Source organism: Lepidochelys olivacea (assembly GCF_965140295.1).
Source record: "Lepidochelys olivacea isolate rLepOli2 genome assembly, chromosome: 10".
In the NCBI taxonomy this organism is placed as follows: domain Eukaryota; kingdom Metazoa; phylum Chordata; order Testudines; family Cheloniidae; genus Lepidochelys; species Lepidochelys olivacea.
Genome location: NC_140420.1, coordinates 37,981,086 through 38,005,575, shown reverse-complemented (window position 1 = coordinate 38,005,575; position 24,490 = coordinate 37,981,086). Strand labels below are relative to the sequence as shown.

At 53.8% G+C, this 24,490-nt stretch overlaps 1 protein-coding gene across 6 annotated transcripts in view; it reads right to left on the bottom strand.

Annotated features, from left to right (window-relative positions):
• The window catches only part of LOC311527256 (UPF0488 protein C8orf33 homolog), a 45,193-nt gene extending 21,589 nt beyond the window's left edge, over window positions 1-23,604 (bottom strand). For 3 of the 6 annotated variants that reach the window (XM_084641025.1, XM_084641029.1, XM_084641028.1), the window contains exons 1-5: window positions 22,588-22,646; window positions 19,669-19,736; window positions 18,027-18,117; window positions 16,379-16,516; window positions 625-1,340 (exon numbers count right to left, since the gene is read on the bottom strand). In XM_084641025.1, coding sequence (XP_084497151.1) covers window positions 625-1,340; window positions 16,379-16,516; window positions 18,027-18,117; window positions 19,669-19,677 — 954 coding nt within the window. In that variant the 5' untranslated portion in view covers window positions 19,678-19,736; window positions 22,588-22,646. Of the gene's footprint in view, window positions 1-624; window positions 1,341-16,378; window positions 16,517-18,026; window positions 18,118-19,668; window positions 19,737-22,468; window positions 22,533-22,587; window positions 22,648-22,770 lie in introns of those variants that run through there. The other 3 variants (XM_084641026.1, XM_084641030.1, XM_084641027.1) reach the window with 3 other exon arrangements.
• Between the last annotated feature and the right edge of the window lie 886 nt (window positions 23,605-24,490).

Genomic DNA, 24,490 nt, shown 5'->3' with positions numbered 1-24,490 from the left:
ATTCCAGCCTTGCTGATCTGGGACCATTCATGAGGCCTAAATTCACTGACATTTTAAAGAAAAACATAACAGAAACTATAGACTTCAGTGCAGCATTAGCAGATGGTAAGGTGTACTTTAATGATCTCTTAAAAACAGGACTCAGAGCAGTTGGTGCCTTCAACCTCTTTCCGTGCCATTATAAATCTAGAGACAAGGACTGGGACGCAGGAGGTCTTCTGGGTTCTGTTCCTGGCTCTGTGACAATTTTGATCTTGGCCAAGTCAGCTAACCTCTCTGTATCTCAATTTCACCATTTGCACAATGAGGATAATACCTACCAGCCAGGGATGCTACAAAGTCTAAATCATTACATGTCTGCAAAGCGCTTGCAGACTCTCAGACATGGTTCTAGGGAAGGGAAAAGTAACATCAACTTGAGCCACCTAGTCCACCCCCACTTGTTAGGTTTCTGGTCACAGTGAAACCCTAATGGGATAAGCAGCAATAAATGGCTATTCGTTTCCAGCCTGTGCCACCACACAGATTTAGAAACCCCACACATACATTAACTTTCCCTTCCAACGAAGCTATGGAGCCTTAACAGTGAGGTTATGTTTATTAGCCAGAAATTAATTCACATACCTGCATGGTCTTGTCCTGGACGGACAAATCTGTGTCTTCACATCCACTGGCTCCCACCTTCACCTTCTTGCTGACCTCAGCTTCTGCCATCTCCTTCTTACTATTTGATGGTTTCTTTTTCTTCTTCTTCTTCTTGGGCGCTCCAGCTGCTGCTGTCTTCCCTGCCTTCACCTCATCTACAGAAGCAATCTCTGGTTTTGGGGTCTCAAAAATGAGAGCCTCTCTCCCTAATCCTCCACCCACACAGCCCACAACCTCAGGCATATTAGCCTCCAACAGGGTTGAATGCTTCATTGGTCCTGCAGATGCTAAGCCATGTGATGTCACATTTTCTGCTACACTCTCCGCTCTTTGGCCTGTAACAACAGACGGCATCATGGGGCCATCTTTATCTGGGATGACAAAATTGAAAGCAAACTTGGGCTCTTGTCCAGTGGTGGAAAAGTTCAACACTCCCCCAGAACTAGAAGATTTGAGTGAACTTACACTGATGGGCCTCTGTTCAGAGCCACCTACCCCCTGGGCCTCTTCCAAAGTTCCAGTGGTTGCTTGTGGATCCATCTCAGGAAGTGCAAAGCTGAATTGGAAGCTATTATCAGATGGTGTGAACCAGTTTGTTGCTGTCTCAGAGGTCTGTCCAGATCGCTTCCTATACACCATGCTCCCTGAAGCAGACGCCTTCCCTTGCTGTATTTGCGCTTTCCCAGGTTTCATGGCTAGAGAGAAGAGGAAGATTTGTGTTTCTTTTACTTCTCTGATTTCTTACCATGTTGGTGCCACATTAGAACAATTCACTTCTATAAGGGACACCCAACCCATGTGAATGCAGAATGCTATTGTATTTTGGTACCAGCAAGGGATTGTGGGCAAAATACTGTAGCAAATTGCCGGCACTACTATGATGGGTCTCACGCTCTCTCTTCTTGGGGGGGAGGGGGGGGTCAGGGCACCGTTTCTTGCCCCTGAACTGGGGTATTAACTGCCCCACTAGTGTCCTAGAGGAGGGGAGTGGAAAGGGAGGGACCCGGGCCCACCCCCTACTCCGGGTTCCAGCCCAGGGGCCCTAGGGATAGCGGTAAACCACTAGAACTAGCAGTTCCTTCCCCTGGTCTACTTCCCTCTCCTGCCCTTCAGCTTGCGGGGCTTCCTGCCCTCCCTCTGCACCAATCAGTTGTCCCTTTACCTAGCATCTTGGTCTTCTTAGCCCACCGCAGCACTTCTCCAAACTCTCCTCTGCTTCCCTCCAAACTGCTCTCTGCTCCAACACCAATCCACTCTGCTTCAACTCCTCCTCTTGTCTGATTGAAGCACGGAGTTTTTATCATGTGACTGGCTTCAGGTGCTTTAATTTATAGCAAACTTTCTTCCCTCTACAGGGAATAAGGCTCCCTTCTAACACTCTCCTGTTGCCCTCTGGCCATGCTGTATCACATATCCCCCCCCCTTTGCTCAACCATGGGGTTGGGCTACTTCAGACGAGAGGCAGTGCTGTCATGATAGGCCATCAGTATTGCCGTATTGGCTTCCGGCCCTACACTGTACCCGGAAATGGAAGGGCTGCAGGGATAGGAACAACCTAGTCACTCTTGCGTTCTTCTCCTGGTTTCTGTGCATCCACTGGAGTGGGGCATGGTCTGTTACGAGGGTAAACCGCCGCCCCAGTAGGTAGTAGCGGAGAGTCTCCATAGCCCATTTTACCACCAGACATTCCTTTTCAATGACGGTGTACTTTTGTTCCCTGGGGAGGAGTTTCCGGCTGAGGTACAAGATCGGGTGTTCCTCTTCTCCTACCATCTGCGAAAGGACGACTCCTAGCCCTACCTCCGAGGCATCTGTTTGTAGGATGAATTCCTTCTCGAAGTCTGGAGCTATGAGTACTGGATGGCAGCAAAGGGCTGTCCTTAAATCTGCAAATGCTCCTTCTGCTGCATCAGTCCACTTTACTATCTCGGGGCCCCGAGCCTTTATGAAATCCGTCAATGCTCTTGTGGCAAAATGAGGGATGAATCTCTGATAGTATCCTACCACCCCTAGAAATGCTCTGACCTGCTTTTTGCGGACTGGTCGAGGCCAACATTGTATTGCCTCCACTTTATTCCATTGGGGTTTCACCAAACTTCTCCCTACTACATACCCAAGGTATCTGGCCTCAGCTAGTCCTATCACGTGCTTGAGAGGGTTGGCAGTGAGGCCGGCCTTCCGCAGGGCGTCTAGCACCGCTTCTACTTTTCCTAGGTGCATTTCCCAGTCAGAGCTATGGATGACTAAGTCATCTACATAGGCATACTTGGCATGGGGTCGCAGCAATTTGTCCATAAGTGGTTGGAATGTTGCAGGGGCCCCATGGAGTCCAAAAGGGAGGACAGTGTATTGGAACAGGCCATCGGTGTAGAGAAGGCAGTCTTTTCCCTGGCATTCTTGGCCAGGGGAATTTGCCAATATCTTTTGGTCAGGTCCAGAGTGGTTAGGTACTGGGCCTTGCCTAACTGATCAACTAGCTCGTCAATGCGTGGTAGAGGATAGGCATCAAATTGGGATACTTCATTCAACTTCCGGAAGTCATTGCAAAACCTCAGGGTGCCGTCAGGCTTGGGAACTAGGATGATAGGGCTGGACAACTCACTGTGGGATTCTTCAATAACCCTGAGTTCCAGCATCTTCTTCACTTCTGTCCTAATTTCTTCCCTTTTAGGTTCCAGTATCCAGTACAGTCTTATCATCACCCTCACTCCGGGCCTGGGGACAATACGATGTTGGACCAGTGTCGTACGGGCTGGCTGTGTATAGAACACATCCCGGTTCCGTTGCATCATATCAATGACCTCTGTTCGTTGTTCTGGGGTCAACTCAGGAGATATCTTCACCTGCCCCTGTGGGTCGTCTGTCTGGGATGGAGCTCCCCGAATGACCAGGCACATCTCTCGGTCACGCCAGGGCTTCAGTAAGTTGATGTGGTAGATTTGCTCTGGCCTTCAGCGGTCTGGTTGTCTGACCTTATAGTCCACCTCCCCAATGGCTTCCACTATCTCATATGGTCCATGCCAGCTGGCGAGGAGTTTGCTTTCTGCTGTCGGTACTAGCACCATCACCCGTTCCCCCAACTGAAATCGCCGTATTTTCGCCCGATAGTTGCAGTATGTCCTTGGTCTGTCAGGATCTCCTTAGGGATGCCCACTCTGGCAAAAACCTGGAGTAGTTCTTTTTCTATTGCCTTGGATGTGGGGTTTCTTAAAGGAATGGCTTCTGGATACCGTGTGTTGTAGTCAAGGATGACTAGTACGTTTCGGTGGCCCCATGCCGATCTTTCCAGTGGGCCCACTATGTCTATGGCTATCCTCTCGAAAGGGACTTCAATAATAGGCAAAGGTACTAATGGGGCCCGCAAGTGAGGTTGGGGGCTATGCAACTGGCATTCAGGACAGGAGGTACAATAGCGCTGGACCTCTGCATGTAATCCTGGCCAATAAAACCTTCTTAGGACTCTATCCAGTGTCTTGTCTACTCCTAGATGTCCCCCAAATAGATGACTGTGATCTAACTCTAGTACTACCCTTGTGGGTTTCCGTGCGACTAAGTTGTTCTACTTCTTCCCCTCGTATTTGTGCTATCCCGTATAACAGATCGCGTTTGAGCACATAATACGGCCTTGGGCCTTTCCTTCCACAGGTACGTCATTTACTTCCACTACCTCCTTCCTCACATTTGCATATAGCGGGTCATTGGCTTGGTCCTGCCCAAAATTCTCATGTGCGGTACCAATCTGACCTAATTCCAGGGGGCCTGTTTCTACTCCGCCCCCTGGGTTGCCTCTACTTGGGCTAGGAACTGCCTCCGAGTCCTCACTGGCCTGAATTATCTCCTGGCCTTCTGAACAGGTTTGTCTACCAACAAGGGAGGTTTTCTGGTTCTCTGCTAGAATCCTGGACCCCAATCTTTTATCTGCCCTCCTTTCCTGCCTAGACTTTTGGGGTTTTCCGGGGGATGAGAATAACTCTGGGACAAATTCGGCAAACATTGGGGTGAGGCTATCTGTAGGTGCCTCCGTCTCAACCCAGAGGTTGCTACCCTCCCCTGGCTCTACTGGGGGGAGTAAGCTCTCAAACCCGGGGAAGTCCTTACCAATTAAGACAGGGTAGGGGAGCCTGGGGACCACCCCTGCAGTCACTCTGGTAGTAGTCCCCTGGACCACAATCCGTACCGGGATCGTGGGGTAGAAATTTACAGTGCCATGAACGAACGTTACCCCTGTGTTTTTGGCCTGGATTAGTTGGTCTTGCCCCACCAACTTCCCTGAGACCAGCATGACAACACTCCCGGAATCTATTAATGCTGTGGTCTCAATACCATTCATTTTTATTGATCTTGTATACCCATGCAAGGTCATTGTGACCCCTACCAGGTCGATTAGGCCACATTGCTCCCCATGATCCTCAACATTACATTGCATAGACTCTTCCCTGTTGGGGCACTGGGCTGCTCTTTCAAAAGCCAGGAAGTATGCCTCCACATCATCCTCGTGTGTCATTTTCTGTAGGCAGTGGTGGGCCCGTATGATCTGGGTCCCGTCGCAGTTGTGGTTCAGCTCCATAAGGGCCTTCATCTGGTTCACCAGCTCTTGCAGCAGGGCTCGGTCCTGGGCAGCCTGACTCATCAACAGATGATTAGTCTCCTGCTGCATCTGAGTCGCCTCCTGCTGGGCGGTTGCTTGGACCCGGGTAGCCTCCTGCTGGGCTGTGGTGGCTTGTATTAGGGCCTTGACCTTAGGGATGGCTAACCCTGGTTTAAGTCCCCAGCGCGTAGATCCCACTTCTCACACCACGTGCAGCAAATTGCCGGCACTACTATGAGGGGTCTCGTGCTCTCTCTTCTTGGGGGGGGGGGTTCAGGGCACCGTTTCTTGCCCCTGAACTGGGGTATTAACTGCCCCACTAGTGTCCTAGAGGAGGGGAGTGGAAAGGGAGGGACCCGGGCCCATCCCGTACGCCGGGTTCCAGCCCAGGGGCCCTAGGGATAGCGGTAAACCACTAGAACTAGCAATTCCTTCCCCTGGTCTACTTCCCTCTCCTGCCCTTCAGCTTGTGGGGCTTCCTGCCCTCCCTCTGCACAAATCAGGTGTCCCTTTACCTAGGGTCTTGGTCGTCTTAGCCCACTGCAGCACTTCTCCAAACTCTCCTCTGCTTCCCTCCAAACTGCTCTCTGCTCCAATGCCAATCCACTCTGCTTCAACTCCTCCTCTTGTCTGATTGAAGCAGGGAGATATCATCATGTGACTGGCTTCAGGTGCTTTAATTAATTTATAGCAAACTTTCTTCCCTCTCCAGGGAAGAAGGCTCCCTTCTAGCCATGTCCTGCTGCCCTCTGGCATGGGCTTTCCTTGCTTTTTGCCCCTGCTTTAGTTCCCCCGCCACGACCGGGCCAGACGGTTTTTCTTCGTTTTTTTTTTTTTTGTTTTTGTTGCCATTCGAGTGCTGGTCGGCTGCTAGCTTGCCTTGCCCCCCCCTGCCCTCGGACGCTGCTATTGCTCCAGCTGCAACCCCCAGAGGAGGAGGGGGGGGAGGACTGCCGACCAGCTCCCCGGAGGAGGGGAGTGGACGCCCCCAGACCCAACCGTTTTGCTGTTCATTTGTGGACCCGCGATTACTCGTCTTCTTATCTTTGCTTGGCATTTTTGGAATGCTCCACAAAGACCGGGAGAGAAGACAGCTGACAGAGACATCGCCCAGGGAAGCTACAAATCATTGTGGAGGGGGCCGTAAGACTGAGTAACTTTTGAACTGTACTCTCGTGTGGGGGGAGTTTGACTGTGTCTTAACTGCGTTTGTAGGGGCACAGGCCGTGTGGCACGGAGCTGCTCCCCGATCCATCGGTGCCGCCCCCCCCCAACACTACTACAACCGTCACGGCCCCTCCCGCCGTCTGTCCCTGCTGGCAACCTGCTATCTGCCTCTAGCCTCAACTGCTTGCTTTGAATTCCATCATCCGGACCAGACACAACAGCCGACCAAACGAGACTCTTTGGATAAACGCGCGTGGGTCTGCGTTCCCCGCCCCCACCCCCGGACTGCCCACCCCACAGTTTGCCCCTATTACCTGACCCCAACTCCTGTTTCCTTCCCCTGTCCAGTCAGACCCATTTGGCCACTCCCTGCCTGCAGCCCAACTGGGAGAAGTGGTTAATCTGCTTCCCCCTCCCCCCTACTCCTTCTTGTGTCTCCCCATCTCTCCCTGCTCACAATGGCAGGGAATGAGAGGGGTGAAACCCCTCTAACAACCTCTGTTGCCCCTCCCCCACCCACCCCCCTGCCCAACCCCCAAGCCCCCCTCCCCACCACTGCTGCCAAAACACCTGCCACCGCCCCCGCTGGGGCATTGGCAGCCGGAGGCACCAGGGCGACTATTACTGCTGCTACGCCCACCGCCCCCCCCAAATTCGAGGAAAGCCCCCCCCGGTTAGCCGGAAAGGCCAGGGTGCGAAGAAGGGGAAGGGCCCCGCCACAACCACCAAGCCCTCCATGGCAGAGGCTGCCCCCATCGCTGTGGCCTCATCATCGACCATGGCATCCCTCCCCGCTGTTCCCTCCACCAGCTCTGCGAGCGTCCCTCCCCCGGCCCCCAGGGCGTATGCCCGGGCCGTGGCGGCCCCACCCCCACCTGCCGCCTCGTCATCTCACCCACCCCCCGCCTCCGCTACCATTAATAGCGGCCAAGGCCCCTTTCCCACCATGACCAGGAAGCATGACGTCCGTTGCCTCCTAGTGCCCGCCTCGCCCCACATGGAGACATACATGCAGGCGTTGGCGACGGTGCTAGGACCCACGGCTATTGTGGCAGCCTCCAAAATGTATGGGAAGGTCGTCTTTTTCTTAGCATCGGAGGCTGTCGCCCAGGAGGTGGTGGAGAAGGGCCTGGCAGTGGGGGGGGTGTTTGTCCCCCTGGAGCCGCTAGAAGACCTGGGCGTCCGCCTAGTCCTGACCTCCATCCCTCCTTTTCTACCCAATGCTGCCCTGTTACCCGCTCTCTCCACCCTGGGGAAACCCGTTTCCGTCATCAGCCCTCTCCCGTTGGGCTGCAAGGACCCCGCCCTCCGTCACATCCTTTCGTTCTGCCGGCAAGTGCAGCTTTTACCACCGCCAGCGGCGCGTGACGGAGAGGTGCTCGAGGGGTCCTTCCTAGTCCCCTATTGGGTCTACTATTCCACAGGAGAGGCCCGGTGCTACCTCTGCCGCTCAGCGGGGCATGTCCGAAGAGACTGCCCCTTGGCCCGGTGGGGAGGGGCACCCGAGACCCCCGAGAAACAGCAGGACATCGGCTCCGTCGTTGCGGATACCCCTGGCCGCCCGAGATCTGAAACCACCTCTCCTCCTGCTCGATTCACTGCTGCTCCTGCCCGGGCCCAAGAGACACCTCCCCTACAATGCCCAGACAAGCGAGGGAGCCCCGCCCTTGCTGTTAACAATCCAGCAGAGCCTACGGAGGAGGGTGCAGCAAAGATATTACCGGGCATAGGAGAGGACCCGCCCCCAGGAGAACCGCCCCCCCCATGTTGCCTCACCTTTACCCCCCCGAGCCCCTGAACCACCGCCTCTGCCCCCCGACATGACCCCTGCTAACCAGCCCCCGGACGATGCTATGGAGGGCTGGACCCTAGTCCAGGGAAAGCGAGGCAAGCGAAAGGCCCGAGCTACGCTGCACCCATCCGATGCAGAGGTCCCCCGGAAGACCAGGAAGGGAGGCACTGACACAAAGCCTTCCGCTATGCCCATGAGAGACATCCATCCGCCGGTGTCAGGAGTGGAAGACAAAATAGCACTGGAAGGTAAAATCTCCCCTTCACGGGAGACTCTCCCCTCCGAGACCCCTGAGGAAGCCCCTTCTGCCCGAATATCACCCAAACCCCCCGCGAACCCCAAAGCGACCGTCATAGCGGCTGCCAGAGGCGAGTCCCCCAGGGGGGCAGAAGACAACCTTTCCTCCCTGTATGAGGAGATCGAGGCCCTAGGTTTGACCCCGGTCACCCAGGGAGAGAATGAGCTACTACCGGCTGGCCTCGATCTGGGCAACCTTACCCCAGTCCCCCTTTCCCCATGCTCCCTCCCCCTAACCGCCTTCCCCGGCGAGCACCCTGCAGAAGGTGGTCCACCACCTGAAGCCATGGCTGCTAAATCCACCACAGAGCCTGTGCCTAGCATCACTGGGAGCCCCCTCCCCATCTCCTTAACCCTCGAATCTGTTCGGGAGGCACCACCTCTCAGCTGCTTGCCTCCCGAAGCCCAGAGCCTCGCCTCTGCCCCCGCCCCCACCCCTGTCCCTGCCCAATCCACCTCCTCCTACAATGCTATTGCCGCCCCGGGGTTATTTCTTTCCCGTTTTTTGCGGATCCCCCCCAAGGAGCAGTCTTTGCATTTTCCTGCCGCGACCCATTAGGAGCTGCAATTTTCCCTCCGCCATCCTCTTCTACCCCAAGGCTTGAGACAGACCTAATAACTTTAGCCTGTCAGACGCCCCGTCGGTGGTCTGCACCCTGCCTGCCTGCCTCAGCGGACCACAAGCCTGCACCAAGAGCCCCACCAGGGAATAACCCGGAAATCGCAACCCCCCCCCCCCCATGAGCCGCGAAAAGCGTTGCGACAGTTTTTAGAAGACATCCGTGGCTCCCGCAACAGGGTACAGCTAGCTCTCCAGCTATGGGGGGGACTTTGATCACATCATCCAGGCCACAAGGGCCCTCTTAAAGGAGGGTAAAGGGAAAGGAAGGCACGACGCTGCGGCCTACGGGCGGGCCCGCAGCTTCCGTGACGATTTACTCACTTACGGGATGGGTCACTGATTGCTGCGCGACCCGCTGGGGGCTGCAAACACCCCCGCCAACAAGAAACCCACAGCCCTCTGCATGACGCCCCTCATTATTGCAACTTTGAACACCAGGGGCTGTAGGATGGCTTTCCGCAGGTCCCAGGTGTTCTCTTACCTTCGGGAAGGGGGGTACTCTGTGGTTTTCCTGCAGGAGACCCATACGGATCCTACCGCCGAGGACAGCTGGTGGCTGGAGTTGGGGGACGGGGTCTACTTCAGCCACTTCACGATTCGACAAGCTGGAGTGGCGACCCTGTTCTCCCCCAACCTACGGCCCGAGGCGCTAGGGGTCACTGAGGCCGTGCCAGGCCACCTGCTGCATCTCCGAGTCCGTATGGAGGGGCTCGTGGTCAACCTCGTCAACATCTATGCCCCGGCAATGAGCCCGAAGCGGCCGCAATTCTATCAGCGGGTGTCCGACTTCCTCAGCACCCTAGATTCTCACAAGTGCTTAGTCCTGGGAGGGGACTTTAACACCACCCTCGAGGAACAGGACCGCTCAGGGGCCGAGCTGAGCCCAGCCGCTGCAAATATTCTCCGAGAAATAGTTGATTCCCTAGTAGACGTCTGGCGTGACCACCACCCAGATGACACTTCCACGTTCACCTTTGTCCGGGTTGGAGGCCCATCGGTCACACCACTCTCGGTTGGACAGTATTTATTTATCCCGTTTCCATCTTTCACAGGCCCACTCCTCTGACATTCGGCCAGCCCCATTTTCTGACCATCATCTAGCCACCATAACGGCCTCCCTCCGTGCAGAGAGGCTGGGGCCGGCCTATTGGCACTTTAACAACAGCCTGTTGGAGGATGAGGGCTTCGTGACGTCCTTCTGGGAGTTTTGGCTGGCCTGGTGAGAGCAGCGGCGTGCCTTTCCCTCGGCGCGGCGATGGTGGGATCTAGGGAAGGTGTGCGCCAAGCTCTTCTGCCGTGACTACACCCGGGGCACCAGCCGACGGAGAAATGCAGCAATAGAGCAGTTGGAACGGGAGGTCTTAGAGATGGAGAGGCATCTGGCCGCCAGCCCCGAGGACCCGTTCCTCTGCGGAGCGTGCCGGGAGAAGCGGGAGGAGCTCTGGGCCCTCGAGGACCATCGGGCCCGAGGTGCCTTTGTTCGATCCCGCATCTGCCTCCTTCGGGAGATGGATCGCGGCTCCTGTTTCTTCTACGCCCTGGAGAAAACGAGGGGGGCCAAGAAACACGTCACCTGCCTTCTAGCAGAAGACTGCGCCCCCCTCACGGATCCGGTGGAGATGTGTGGGAGGGCCCGTGACTTCTACATAAGCCTTTTCTCCCCGGATCCGACCAATCCTGGCGCTCGCAGGGTGCTCTGGGAAGAACTCCCCACGGTCAGCGTGGGCGACCGAGACCGACTAGAGCTGCCTCTCACCCTAGAATCATAGAATATCAGGGTTGGAAGGGACCCCAGAAGGTCATCTAGTCCAACCCCCTGCTCAAAGCAGGACCAATTCCCAGTTAAATCATCCCAGCCAGGGCTTTGTCAAGCCTGACCTTAAAAACCTCTAAGGAAGGAGATTCTACCACCTCCCTAGGTAACGCATTCCAGTGTTTCACCACCCTCTTAGTGAAAAAGTTTTTCCTAATATCCAATCTAAACCTCCCCCACTGCAACTTGAGACCATTACTCCTCGTTCTGTCATCTGCTACCATTGAGAACAGTCTAGAGCCATCCTCTTTGGAACCCCCTTTCAGGTAGTTGAAAGCAGCTATCAAATCCCCCCTCATTCTTCTCTTCTGCAGGCTAAACAATCCCAGCTCCCTCAGCCTCTCCTCATAACTCATGTGTTATAACCCTGGCTGAGTTCTCGGAAGCCCTCCGTCGCATGCCCACCAATAAATCTCCAGGCATGGACAGGCTCACCGTGCAGTTCTACCGCGCGTTCTGGGACATTCTTGGCCCAGACCTAGCCACTGTCTGGGCTGAGTCTTTGCAGGGCGGGGTCCTCCCTCTTTCGTGCAGGTGAGCGGTGCTCGCCTTGTTGCCGAAGAAGGGGGACCTCTGCAATTTACGAAATTGGCGTCCCGTCTCGCTCCTTACCATGGATTACAAAATCGTAGCGAAAGCAATCTCGCTGCGGCTAGGGTCCGTGATGGCGGACGTGATCCACCCAGATCAGACCTATGCTGTCCCGGGTCGCAGCATTTTTGACAACCTATTTCTAGTCCGAGATCTTTTGGAACTCGGCGTAGAGATGGTCTGTCGTTTGCCCTCCTGTCTCTTGATCAGCAGAAGGCGTTCGATAGAGTGGACCATGGGTACCTCCTGGGCACTCTGCAGGCGTTTGGATTCGGACCTCAGTTTGTGAGTTTTCTCCAGGTGCTGTACGCTTCCGCGGAGTGTCTGGTTACGCTCAACTGGACCCTGACTGAACCGGTCAGCTTCGGCCGAGGAGTACGGCAGGGGTGCCCCCTCTCGGGCCGGTTATATGCTCTGGCGATCGAGCCCTTCCTCTGTCTCCTCCGCAGGAGGTTGACGGGGTTGGTGCTGTGGGAGCCGGAGCTGCGGCTGGTCCTATTGGCTTACGCCGATGACGTGCTCCTCCTGGTCCAGGACCTGGGGGACTTGGCGCAGGTGGAGGCTTGCCAGGCCATCTATTCGGCAGCCTCCTCTGCCCGAGTCAACTGGGTCAAGAGCTCTGGCTTGGCGGTGGGGGACTGGCGGCAGGTGAGCTCCCTCCCACCTGCGCTTCAGACCATCCGGTGGAGCGTGGGCCCACTGCTCTACCTAGGTGTTTACCTTTCTGCCATGCACCATTCTCCACTGGAGAACTGGCAAAATTTAGAAGGCGGGGTGATAGAGCGGCTCCGGAAATGGACGGGGCTACTCCGATGTCTCTCCCTCCGAGGCAGAGCGCTGGTGCTTAACCAACTAGTCCTGTCCACGCTCTGGTACCGGCCCAACACCCTGGTCCCGGCCCCGGGTTTCCTGACTGACCTCCAGACATCGATTCTAGAGTTCTCTTGGTCAGGAATGCACTGGGCCCCTGTTGGGGTTCTTCATAGAATATCAGGGTTGGAAGGGACCTCAGGAGGTCATCTAGTCCAACCCCCTGCTCAAAAGCAGGACCCATACCCAATTAAATCATCCCAGCCAGGGCTTTGTCAAGCCTGACCTTAAAAACTTCTAAGGAAGGAGATTCTACCACCTTCCTAGGCAACGCATTCCAGTGTTTCACCACCCTCCTAGTGAAAAAGTTTTTCCTAATATCCAACCTGAACCTCCCCCACTGCAACTTGAGACCATTACTCCTTGTCTTGTCCTCTTCCACCACTGAGAATAGTCTAGAACCATCCTCTCTGGAACTACCTCTCAGGTAGTTGAAAGCAGCTATCAAATCCCCCCTCATTCTTCTCTTCTGCAGACTAAACAATCCCAGTTCCCTCACCCTCTCCTCATAACTCATGTGTTCCAGACCCCTAATCATTTTTGTTGCCCTTCGCTGGACTCTCTCCAAGTTATCCACATCCTTCTTGTAGTGTGGGGCCCAAAACTGGACACAGTACTCCAGATGAGGCCTCACCAATGTCGAATAGAGGGGGACGATCACATCCCTCGATCTGCTCGCTATGCTCCTACTTATACATCCCAAAATGCCATTGGCCTTCTTGGCAACAAGGGCACACTGCTGGCTCATATCCAGCTTCTCGTCCACTGTCACCCCTAGGTCCTTTTCCGCAGAACTGCTGCCTAGCCATTCGGTCCCTAGTCTGTAGCTGTGCATTGGGTTCTTCCGTCCTAAGTGCAGGACCCTGCACTTATCCTTACTGAACCTCATCAGATTTCTTTTGGCCCAATCCTCCAATTTGTCTAGGTCCCTCTGTATCCTATTCCTGCCCTCCAGCGTATCTACCACTCCTCCCAGTTTAGTATCATCCACAAATTTGCTGAGAGTGCAATCCACACCATCCTCCAGATCATTTATGAAGATATTGAACAAAACCGGCCCCAGGACCGACCCCTGGGGCACTCCACTTGACACCGGCTGCCAACTAGACATGGAGCCATTGATCACTACCCGTTGAGCCCGACAATCTAGCCAACTTTCTACCCACCTTATGGTGCATTCATCCAGCCCATACTTCCTTAACTTGCTGACAAGGATACTGTGGGAGACCGTGTCAAAAGCTTTGCTAAAGTCAAGAAACAATACATCCACTGCTTTCCCTTCATCCACAGAACCAGTAATCTCATCATAGAAGGCGATTAGATTAGTCAGGCATGACCTTCCCTTGGTGAATCCATGCTGACTGTTCCTGATCACTTTCCTCTCATGTAAGTGCTTCAGGATTGATTCTTTGAGGACCTGCTCCGTGATTTTTCCGGGGACTGAAGTGAGGCTTACTGGCCTGTAGTTCCCAGGATCATCCTCCTTCCCTTTTTTAAAGATTGGCACTACATTAGCCTTTTTCCAGTCATCCGGGACTTCCCCCGTTCGCCACGAGTTTTCAAAGACAATGGCCAGTGGCTCTGCAATCACAGCCGCCAGTTCCTTTAGCACTCTCGGATGCAACTCATCCGGCCCCATGGACTTGTGCACGTCCATCTACCCCTGAAGAAAGGAGGGCAGGGCCTGAAGTGTCTGCACACTCAGGTCCATGTCTTCTGCCTCCAGGTCCTGCAGAGGCTCCTTTATAGTGCAGGTAGTTCGACGTGGAGCATATTGGCACACGCCTTCCTGCATTGTTTCCAAGAGCTCCGATACGACCGGCAGCTCTTTTATCTTTGTCAGAGAGGTTTTCCGCGAGACCTCTCTGGGCTGCCTGTCTTCTACCAGGACCTCCTCCGGACCTGGAAACTGTTTTCAACGGCCAGGTCCGTGGCGGCCACCGTGGGAGCAGATCTCCTCACGGAGCCCCTGCTACACAACCCCCAGCTCCGTGTGCAGGCGGCGGAGTCCCGCTCGGTGCACCAGAGTTTGGTCCTGGCGGAAGTCACGAGAGTCGGAGACCTCCTGGACTACGACCGGGGAGACTGGCTGGATCCCGTGACGCTCGCTCAGCATATGGGGCTCTCCAGACCTCGTACCCCCCGGCACGTACTTCAGGAGGCGAAGGCCGCCTTTGCGCCCGCTGCTCGGGCTTATCTCAACTGAGCCCTGCGCGAGGGTGCACCCCGCCCACCCTCTACCCCAGGCCCACCGGACCTTTCAATTGGGCCCCTACCCCGTAGATCCCAACAAACCCCTCACCCTTTCACTGCAAGCCGGCTGCATGAACTGCAGCCGGTCAGCTTCCAAATCGCGCGACGGAAATATCTATACACACTCATGCTTCACACCCTTCATGCCCACACCCTGGTGTCCCGCCCCGATACAAAGTGGCGGGACCTCCTGCCACCTTTGGAGGGTGAGCAACCCCTGTGGGCCAGCCTGTATTCCACCTTGGTCCCGAGGCCCGTCAGGGACATTAGTTGGCGGCTCCTTCATGGAGCTGTGAGCACGGGCGTGTTTTTGACATGGTTCACCCCCATCCCGGATACTTGCCCTTTTAGCAACGTGAGGGAAATCCTGGTGCACGTATATTTAGAGTGTGCCAGGCTGCAGCCCCTTTTCCGGCTCCTCACGAATATTTTATTACGCTTTTGGCTACACTTTTCCCCTCATCTTTTTATCTACACACTCCCCATCCATGGCCCCACAAAATCGCGAGATCTCCTGGTTAACCTCCTCCTAGCCCTAGCTAAAACAGCCATTTATAAAACCAGAGAGGGGAGGTTGGCTAATAAAGCGTCCTGCGATTGTAGGGCCGTTTTCTGATCCTCAGTACGTTCACGTATCCGGGCGGAGTTCCTCTGGGCGGCGTCCACCGACTCCTTTGACACCTTCAAGGAGCGGTGGGCGCTGTCTGAGGTTCTCTGCTCAGTGACCCCGTCCGGTTCCCTCCGTCTGACCCTTTGATCGAGGAGAAGAGCGAGAGACCCCAGCCCCAGCCGTTGCCGCTGTGGATAACATCATCACTGTCACCAAGGAGGGGTCCTATCACACGTGGTGTACGTCCCCCTCACCCCCAAACCACCCACCCCGCAACTGTGCTCATCTTGTCGAGCACTCTCAGGAGAGGAATAATTGGTGACACTGGGCGTGGCATTAAGTAACTCGAGGGGGTGGAAGACCATGAGTGTCGAGGAAGCCCCTCCGCTCTAGGCCCAGGCTAGCCTGAACACTTCTCCCTCCTGATGGTTGCTGTGTTATACCTTGTGTTTGCTTTTGTTTTGTTGCATAGTTTTGCCTTATCCTTTTTGGTGATTCCTTGTAAGTGTTACACAAATAAAATTCTTTTCTGCTTCAAAAAAAACAAAACAAAGAAAACCACACTCTCCTGCTCCCTCTGGCCATGCTGTATCACAATACCCAGTGCAGCAGAACTAGCTGTTTCTCCATTTCCATATGGGACTGCCTGACATGCAGCGGGAATGGGGGACTTGGTCCTATTTATTCAGGCCTTGTGCACCACCACCCTCACCAATCTCACACACAGATCCACAATGGATTCTTGGAGGAGTCCCATCTTCTGCTATTTTCATCCTGCTCAGTGCCATGTTAGGCCTTACTCTAGCTGTCACTAATAGGGCTTCCAAAACTATGAACTTCTCCTTAACACTGGACCCCACACCATGGTGATGCCATGAAGTTCAAACAGATACAGCCTTTACTTCATCCTCAAAACCCCCTTCAGTCCTGGGATTACATGTGTTTAAAGGCCCTTCCACTTTAATGGCATCTGGCTGGCCCCTTAAAGAACAGGACGGGGGAAAGGAGGTTTATTCCTCATGGGAATGACTGGACGAGAAGCCTCAAGAAAGGCCATTTGCTAACACCTGGACACCACATCAGAGGGAACCAAATGGTTCTGTAGACTTTAAGGATGGCCCCAGCCTCACCTGCTTTCTCCGTCCTCTTCTGCTCCTCAGCCATCTTCAGTCGGTAATCCCCAAACACGTGGTTCATCACCTGCCGCTTCTTCACAAAGGCAGCCTTGCGGGAGCGCAGGATTTTGAGGACGTGCTGTGTCTCCTCTGCTGCACTCAAGAAACCGACCGACACAAAGACAAGAAACGGGATCACAGTGAGTCCTACGAATCATAGTCAGGGAGGGAAATGATGGCGATTTTTCCCTCGGCCAGGTACTCAGATAGGAGAAAAGTCTCAAAGCGGCAGCACTTACAGACGTGTCCTAATCGCTATTCTTTGACTGCATGAGGACTGGAATGGCTACTGGTTAGGACACTGGGTATTTATACCACATACAGAATTAGTCCCTTATCAGTGGTTCAGAGATAGCTATTTTCAGGATTTTTACAAATGGATGCAATACCATGTAATACTTTTCCAGCGAGCACTCTTATGTGCTTATTGCATATACTTTCTATTGTACCTGTCCCCATAGTATGTGGGCATCGACTACAGCAGGCGTTCTCAAACTTCACTGCATGGCACCCCTCTTCTGACAACAAAAATTACTTCACAATCTCAGAAGGGGAACCAAAGCCTGAGCCTGCCCAAGCCCCACTGCCCCGGGTGGGGGGCCAAAGCTGAAGCTCAAGGGCTTCAGCCTCAGGCTGGGTGCCTGCAACCTGAGTCCTGCTGCCCAGGGCTGAAGCTCTGGGCCCCAGCAAGTCTAAGCCAGCCCTGGCAACCCCGTTCAAATGGGGTTGTGACCCACTTTGGGGTCCCAAACCACAGTTTGAGAACCGCTGGATTACAGGTTACTAGACTTGTATGACCAATAGCATATGAAGCAATGCTTTAATATATAAATGATCAAATCTCATGCTTCTGCATAAACTAATGGCTGCAGCGTTCAGGAAAGAATTTTGTATCCTTACGTGCACCACAACAAAGACAGCCAAATGCCTTACAAGGGAAGTTTCACTTTCCTTTGAACCACTAAGCAGTGGTCACTGAGAGAGGCATGATACAGGGCCTGGTGGATCAACAGGTATGAAATCTTGAAACATTCCGGAATACACCTGAAGCCAGTATTTCAATGTTTCTCTTTTAAGTGATTTCACCTTTTTCCAGGGACAATGCTTAAAAAAAATAAAGCTACAAGCATTTAAGGGGTATCTCTATTGATACTATGCAGCAGTAGTCACTTGAGATTGTGGGATTATACCACAGATAAGTAACAGATACAGAATGTGATAGATCAACGCACCGAGGGGGATAAAACCACTGTCTGAGCTGCAAAGCAGTGTAGGAAGCCTGAAGTAGCTGAAGAATATGTAAGTGGAAGGGTACAAATAAGGGGAAGGGAGGAATGAGGCAAAGGGGCTAAAAGGAAAATGAGGAGAGAAGAAACAATGCATAAGGAAGGAGACAGTCCAGGTTACAGGAGTAAGGGCAGATAGGCAGATGGAGTTCAAAGTAGAACAGATGTAAAATAAAGCCAAAATGTTTAATTACATTTCACGTTTAGAATGAATTCCAATTATAATTCAACAGCCAGAGAAATTAGAAAGGCTTCTGGGTGAACTGAACCAGCATAGATTTTGATTTTAGCCAGAAATCTTGGGGGAGGCAGCATACCTTGTTTTGGGGTTGGGTTGAGATGAAGGAGGCCTGTTTCCAGCTGCAAAATACACCACTCCAGCTCATCTTGGAATGTCCCTTGGGGAGCCTGGGATATTGGGAAGTGCACAGATGGGACAATGTTTATTTTTAATGTACGGACGTGTACATAAACCAACCCCACACCCTTGCATCTGACACCAAAAAATTCCCTGTCCTGAGCTACGATAAGATGATCACAATGGTCCCTTCTGGCCTTAAATTCTATGAATGTTGCATAGGCTGCAAAGCAATGAAGAATAAAAGTACAATGGGCCCAGTATTAATCCAGGCTCAGAGTGAGGGTGGTGGTGGTTTTATGGTTAAATTGTTAAAAGCCTATTGAATGAGGCCCCTGTATCATAGAAATTAGTGACAGAAAAGATGTATTCACTGTCTGTCATCCTGTCCATTTCTATGCCATCAGGATTTTCCCTATAGGATTTTTCTAGTTCGATGCCCTGTTTAATGTAAAGGTCCTAAGTGATGGGTTCCCACCAATCTTCTTTGCAAAACAGTCTCCAGTCTAACAGATCTCTTGGTCAAGAAATTATCTCCCTTGTAAAAAGAAGGACTTGTGGCACCTTAGAGACTAACAAACTAACTGCGATGAAGTGAACTGTAGCTCACGAAAGCTTATGCTGAAATAAATTTGTTAGGCTCTAAGGTGCCACAAGTCCTCCTTTTCTTTTTGCGGATACAGACTAACATGGCTGCTACTCTGAAACCTATTTCCCTTGTATAACTTATACCCCATCCCCACCCAATCTCTCTTGGTTGCATTAAATAACTTTGTATCTATGTTACAATGTAAAGAGCAAAGTATGTCAAACAAAATCAAACAGATAATTTAAATACATTTGAACATACATAATTAAATTACATTGAACAAACAGAGGACTCACTAAACCCAAAAGATTAAGGTCAAGATTTTCAAAACTGACTAATAATACTAATACTTCAATGGGGCCTGAATTCAAGAGGGCAGGTGCTCATCATTTTCAGAAAAACAGGCTTCTTTAAGGTGTCTCAAGTTGGACTCCCAAATTCACTAGTCAGTTTTAAAAACTTTGGACTGGATTCTTTTTCATTATTACTATAAAAGTGGTAGACCTTAGGACTGATTGTCTGCCAAGACTTCTTATATTCCTCAAGAATATACCATAGGTAAAATTAAAATGAAAATAGTTTGTGTATGTTTAAAGATGACAAGTTTAAAGACAAGTTAGAAATTATATTGGTCCCTTTTTAATTTTCTGAAATGTTTTAAATTAGAGTTTCATTTTGCAATCGCATGAAGTTGGGGATCAATACAAACTTTTCTACCTGAATGTAATACTGTTAGCAAAGTGCTGTACTCTGAACAGTATGTTCCATTGCATTTATCATTACAAAAATATGAAAGCTTAAAAAAAGCCATTACAAGTATTAACAGATGGACATATGGTCAGCCTGTTGATATGTGGAGAATTGGGGGGAGCTTTAAGGAGGGGAAACAACGCATGGCAACCTCTCCACAGGGCAGCAGGAAGATGCCTTGAAAGATCAGGGCAGATGGCAGTTTTAATTGTATCAATTAACTTGAGTGCAGAAGACAGAGAAGAGCACACTGAATTTTTACCTCTTCCATTAGGAAAGTTGGCCTTGCTGATGTTCAGCTCTGGAATCCTCCTACATCGCTCCTGTTACCTAGAAGCACAAGACAGTAAGTGAGCTTTTGCTTCCTTTATATCATAAGGAGGAATGAAGAAATCCAGAGGCAGCAGAAAGCAGTGATGGAAGCAGCCCTTGGCATACTTCAAAAGTAACATTTCAGGAGTGGGAAAGGAGTAAAACCATTCTACCTAGTTGCTTGTTTCAGAAAGCTCCCTATTGTGGGGAATTTCTAAGGGCGGGAGGAAAGAATGGGATCAAAACTAAGGTGGCTACTTTCAATTGGCGCTCCATCTCTGACAGACTCCAGCTTCTTCAGCAACCAATCACTGATGTCATTAGGGGAGGCGGCAGTGTTCAGTTGACTGGTTTGCACAGAATGCAAAGTGACTGTTTTTGTCTTTTAATGATCGGCTGCACACCTAATATGGCCAACCAGACTTTTAGCAGCTGGAGCTGCCAGTGTCCCTTTTAGACTGGACGTTCCGGTCGAAAACTGGTCACCTGGCAACCCTATGCTCACAACTGAGGGTCAAAGCCCAACAGAATAAAAGATGCTGCCAGTGGCTGTTGACCCAACCCATCATCATGATTGAATTATGTCTAGTGCAATAATGTCTCCTACCAAACTCTAAGAGCTTGTATGTTTCTTTATTAACAGATCCCACTGGAACCATATCCACAAAACAACCACCCAGCCCTCCACAAATTCAGTACCCTACTTCTCCTCCCCAAATATTCATGCCCCATTCAACCTACTCAGGGTAAGTCCAGGTTGTAGATACATTTTGTTCTGATAAAAAAAATCAGGGCTCTGTGGAGCAGGGGGAAGAGACTAGAGTTCCACAGCCAAGGAATCCTTACTGAAAGCACACAACCCCCCACTGCAATGGGCTACACAGTAAAGGGTCAACAGCCCACAGCACAGTTGGCACAACTGGGTACAAAGACCCCTTGGTCTGTTTAATGATGCAAGAGATGAACCAGTAACGCTGTCAGGTTGGTCATGGCTGTCAAAGCTATAACCTACTCCCTGCCAGCCTCAACCCCATGAGCACCAGGACAGCCCCTCTCCCCAGCTCCGCATACACCCCGTGGGGGGGAAAGGGCGGCTCGGCACCAGGAAAGCTCCCTCAGCTCTGTAGACAGACACTCCAGGGCAGGGCTCAGCACCGGGACAGCCCCCCAAGTTCTGTAGATAGATACGCCCCCCGGGGAGGGGGGTGTCTCAGCACCGAGACAGCCCCCTCAGCTCTGCAGACAGACAGACACACACACACCCGGGGGGGGGGGGGGAGCTCGGCACCGGGACAGCCCCCTCAGCTCTACAGACAGACACACCCGGGGGGGGGGGGAGCTCGGTCCCGGGACAGCCCCCTCAGCTCTACAGACAGACACCCGAGGGGGGGCGGAGCTCGGTCCCGGGACAGCCCCCTCAGCTCTACAGACAGACACCCGAGGGGGGACGGAGCTCGGCACCGGGACAGCCCCCTCAGCTCTAGACAGACAGACACACACACACCCGGGGGGTGGTGGGGGGGAGCTCGGTCCCGGGACAGCCCCCTCAGCTCTACAGACAGACACCCGAGGGGGGGGGGGGGAGAGCTCGGTCCCGGGACAGCCCCCTCAGCTCTACAGACAGACACCCGAGGGGGGGGGGGGAGAGCTCGGTCCCGGGACAGCCCCCTCAGCTCTACAGACAGACACCCGGGGGGGGGGGGGGAGAGCTCGGTCCCGGGACAGCCCCCTCAGCTCTACAGACAGACACCCGGGGGGGGGGGGAGCTCGGTCCCGGGACAGCCCCCTCAGCTCTACAGACAGACACCCGAGGGGGGGGGGGAGCTCGGTCCCGGGACAGCCCCCTCAGCTCTACAGACAGACACCCGAGGGGGGGGGGGAGCTCGGTCCCGGGACAGCCCCCTCAGCTCTACAGACAGACACCCGAGGGGGGGGGGGAGCTCGGTCCCGGGACAGCCCCCTCAGCTCTACAGACAGACACCCGGGGGGGGGGGGGAGCTCGGTCCCGGGACAGCCCCCTCAGCTCTACAGACAGACACCCGAGGCGGGGGGGGAGCTCGGTCCCGGGACAGCCCCCTCAGCTCTACAGACAGACACCCGAGGGGGGGGGGGGGGGACGGAGCTCGGTCCCGGGACAGCCCCCTCAGCTCTACAGACAGACACCCGAGGGGGGGGGAGCTCGGTCCCGGGACAGCCCCCTCAGCTCTACAGACAGACACCCGAGGGGGGGGGGAGCTCGGTCCCGGGACAGCCCCCTCAGCTCTACAGACAGACACCCGAGGGGGGGGGAGCTCGGTCCCGGGACAGCCCCCTCAGCTCTACAGACAGACACCCGAGGGGGGGGGGAGCTCGGTCCCGGGACAGCCCCCTCAGCTCTACAGACAGACACCCGAGGGGGGGGGGAGCTCGGTCCCGGGACAGCCCCCTCAGCTCTACAGACAGACAGACACACCCGGGGGGGGGGGGGGACGGACGGAGCTCGGCACCGGGACAGCCCCCTCAGCTCTAGACAGACAGACACACACACACCCGGGGGGTGGTGGGGGGGAGCTCGGTCCCGGGACAGCCCCCTCAGCTCTACAGACAGACAGACACACACCCGGGGGGGGGGGGATGGAGCTCGGCACCGGGACAGCCCCCCTCAGCTCTACAGACAGACACACACACACACCCGGGGGGTGGTGGGGGGGGGAGCTCGGCACCGGGACAGCCCCCCTCAGCTCTACAGACAGACACACACACACACACACCCCCGGGGGGGGGAATGGAGCTCGGCACCGGGACAGCCCCCTCAGCTCTGCAGAAAGAGACGGGCGTCCCTGCCCCCAGCCCTGCACACAGACACCCCGAGGCCGGCTCTGCTCCTCACCTGTCGATCTCGGGCGGGGCGGTCCGGCCCCAAACTCCTTCCGCCACCGCGCTCCTTTCCCGCAAGTTCCGCCCTGCGCTCTGGCCCGGCGCGCTGCACTGTGCGGGGACTCCCGAGCCGGGGCTGGGCCGGGCGCGGCCTGGGGTGCGCTGGGGAAGATTGGGCTCCTAGGGGGTTACTTACCTGGCGTGAGTTGCAGGTGAGACGCGGGGTGTGTGGATGGGGCCGAGCCAGCGCCTGTGCTGGAGGCCAGCCAGGCAGGGCGTCCGTTGCGCGTGGCCGGGTAAATGGCGGCGTCAAGCAAGAGGAGCGTTTTGTGCAGGGTGTGGGCTGGGGCCCCAGGCCGGGGCTTGCCCGCCACCCACCTGCACGTGCTTCAGCAGCTGGGTCCTATTGACCAAGGTGCGCTCCTTTGTCACCCCTCATTGCATGTATCTCCACTCGGTCCCTACAGCCGGGTAAGGGCACAACAGGCCACAGCTCCCTCCTGGGTGTTACTGGGCTCAAGGGGCTGTGGTATCTGAGCAACTCCCCACAGGAAAGAGGCATCTCCCTTGTTCCCAGGAGAACTCATTTTAGATGTAGGGGGAAGGTGTGAGCATCTCTGCTTCTAGCTCTGCTCTTGGTGTACTGGGTGTATGTGTTAAACTAGAGCAGTAGTTTCTGTACCCCAAGCACTGAGGAGGGAGAGAGAGATCTGGGGCAAGGCTGCTTGCCTTGGAGGATAGCAGCAGCAGCATGGTCCTGGTGGCAGGGAACCTTGTCCCCACTCTGCTCCTGTAGTGGAGGCAGGAGGTGGGGAAAAATGGAAGTTCTCTAGGACTGATGCCCCTGCCCAGAATACAGCAGTCCCAACCCTGAGCTGTGTCTAGTGCTTCATGCCTGAAGAACCAAGGGAAAAACCAAACAGCACCAATCCACAGTATAGCAGCAGACTGCCTCGGAACATACTACTCCTAAGAGGGATTCTGTCTCTCCCCTTATTACTAGACCAGTAATAGAGATCAGTGAAAAAACACAGAAGCAGTTTATTGCACACAGATGCACTCTGCTGGATACCACAGCCCAAGTGCACAGCCTCATTTCCCCCTCAGCTGGCAGTAGTTGCTCCCTTCCTTCTGCAAAAAGCCTTCTGGAGCAGAAGGGTGAGCTGATAGCACTGGACCAGGTGAGCACAATTATTAAAGGGAAATCTGTAATAAGAACATTTTATTGGGGATGGTGGGGGGATGAGAAAGTGAAGCAATCATATCTAATTTGAAGCTGGGCAGGCAAACATTAAGCCCCTAAGCCTGCATTTTGCAGCTGCTTCAATAAAGAGTATCCCCAGGAGGGCACTGCAGCTACTCAGCTGTTAAAGTTAAGCACATTTAGGAGTGTTTGCAAGACTGAGGCCACTTCAACACTTACCAGTAGATCAGGGGGCTTCTGCAATCATAGAATCATAGAATATCAGGGTTGGAAGGGACCTCAGGAGGTCATCTAGTCCAACCCCCTGCTCAAAAGCAGGACCAATCCCCAATTAAATCATCCCAGCCAGGGCTTTGTCAAGCCTGACCTTAAAAACTTCTAAGGAAGGAGATTCCACCACCTTCCTAGGCAACGCATTCCAGTGTTTCACCACCCTCCTAGTGAAAAAGTTTTTCCTAATATCCAACCTAAACCTCCCCCACTGCAACTTGAGACCATTACTCCTTGTCCTGTCCTCTTCTACCACTGAGAATAGTCTAGAACCATCCTCTCTGGAACCAGCTCTCAGGTAGTTGAAAGCAGCTATCAAATCCCCCCTCATTCTTCTCTTCTGCAGACTAAACAATCCTAGTTCCCTCACCCTCTCCTCATAAGTCATGTGTTCCAGACCCCTAATCATTTTTGTTGCCCTTCGCTGGACTCTTTCCAATTT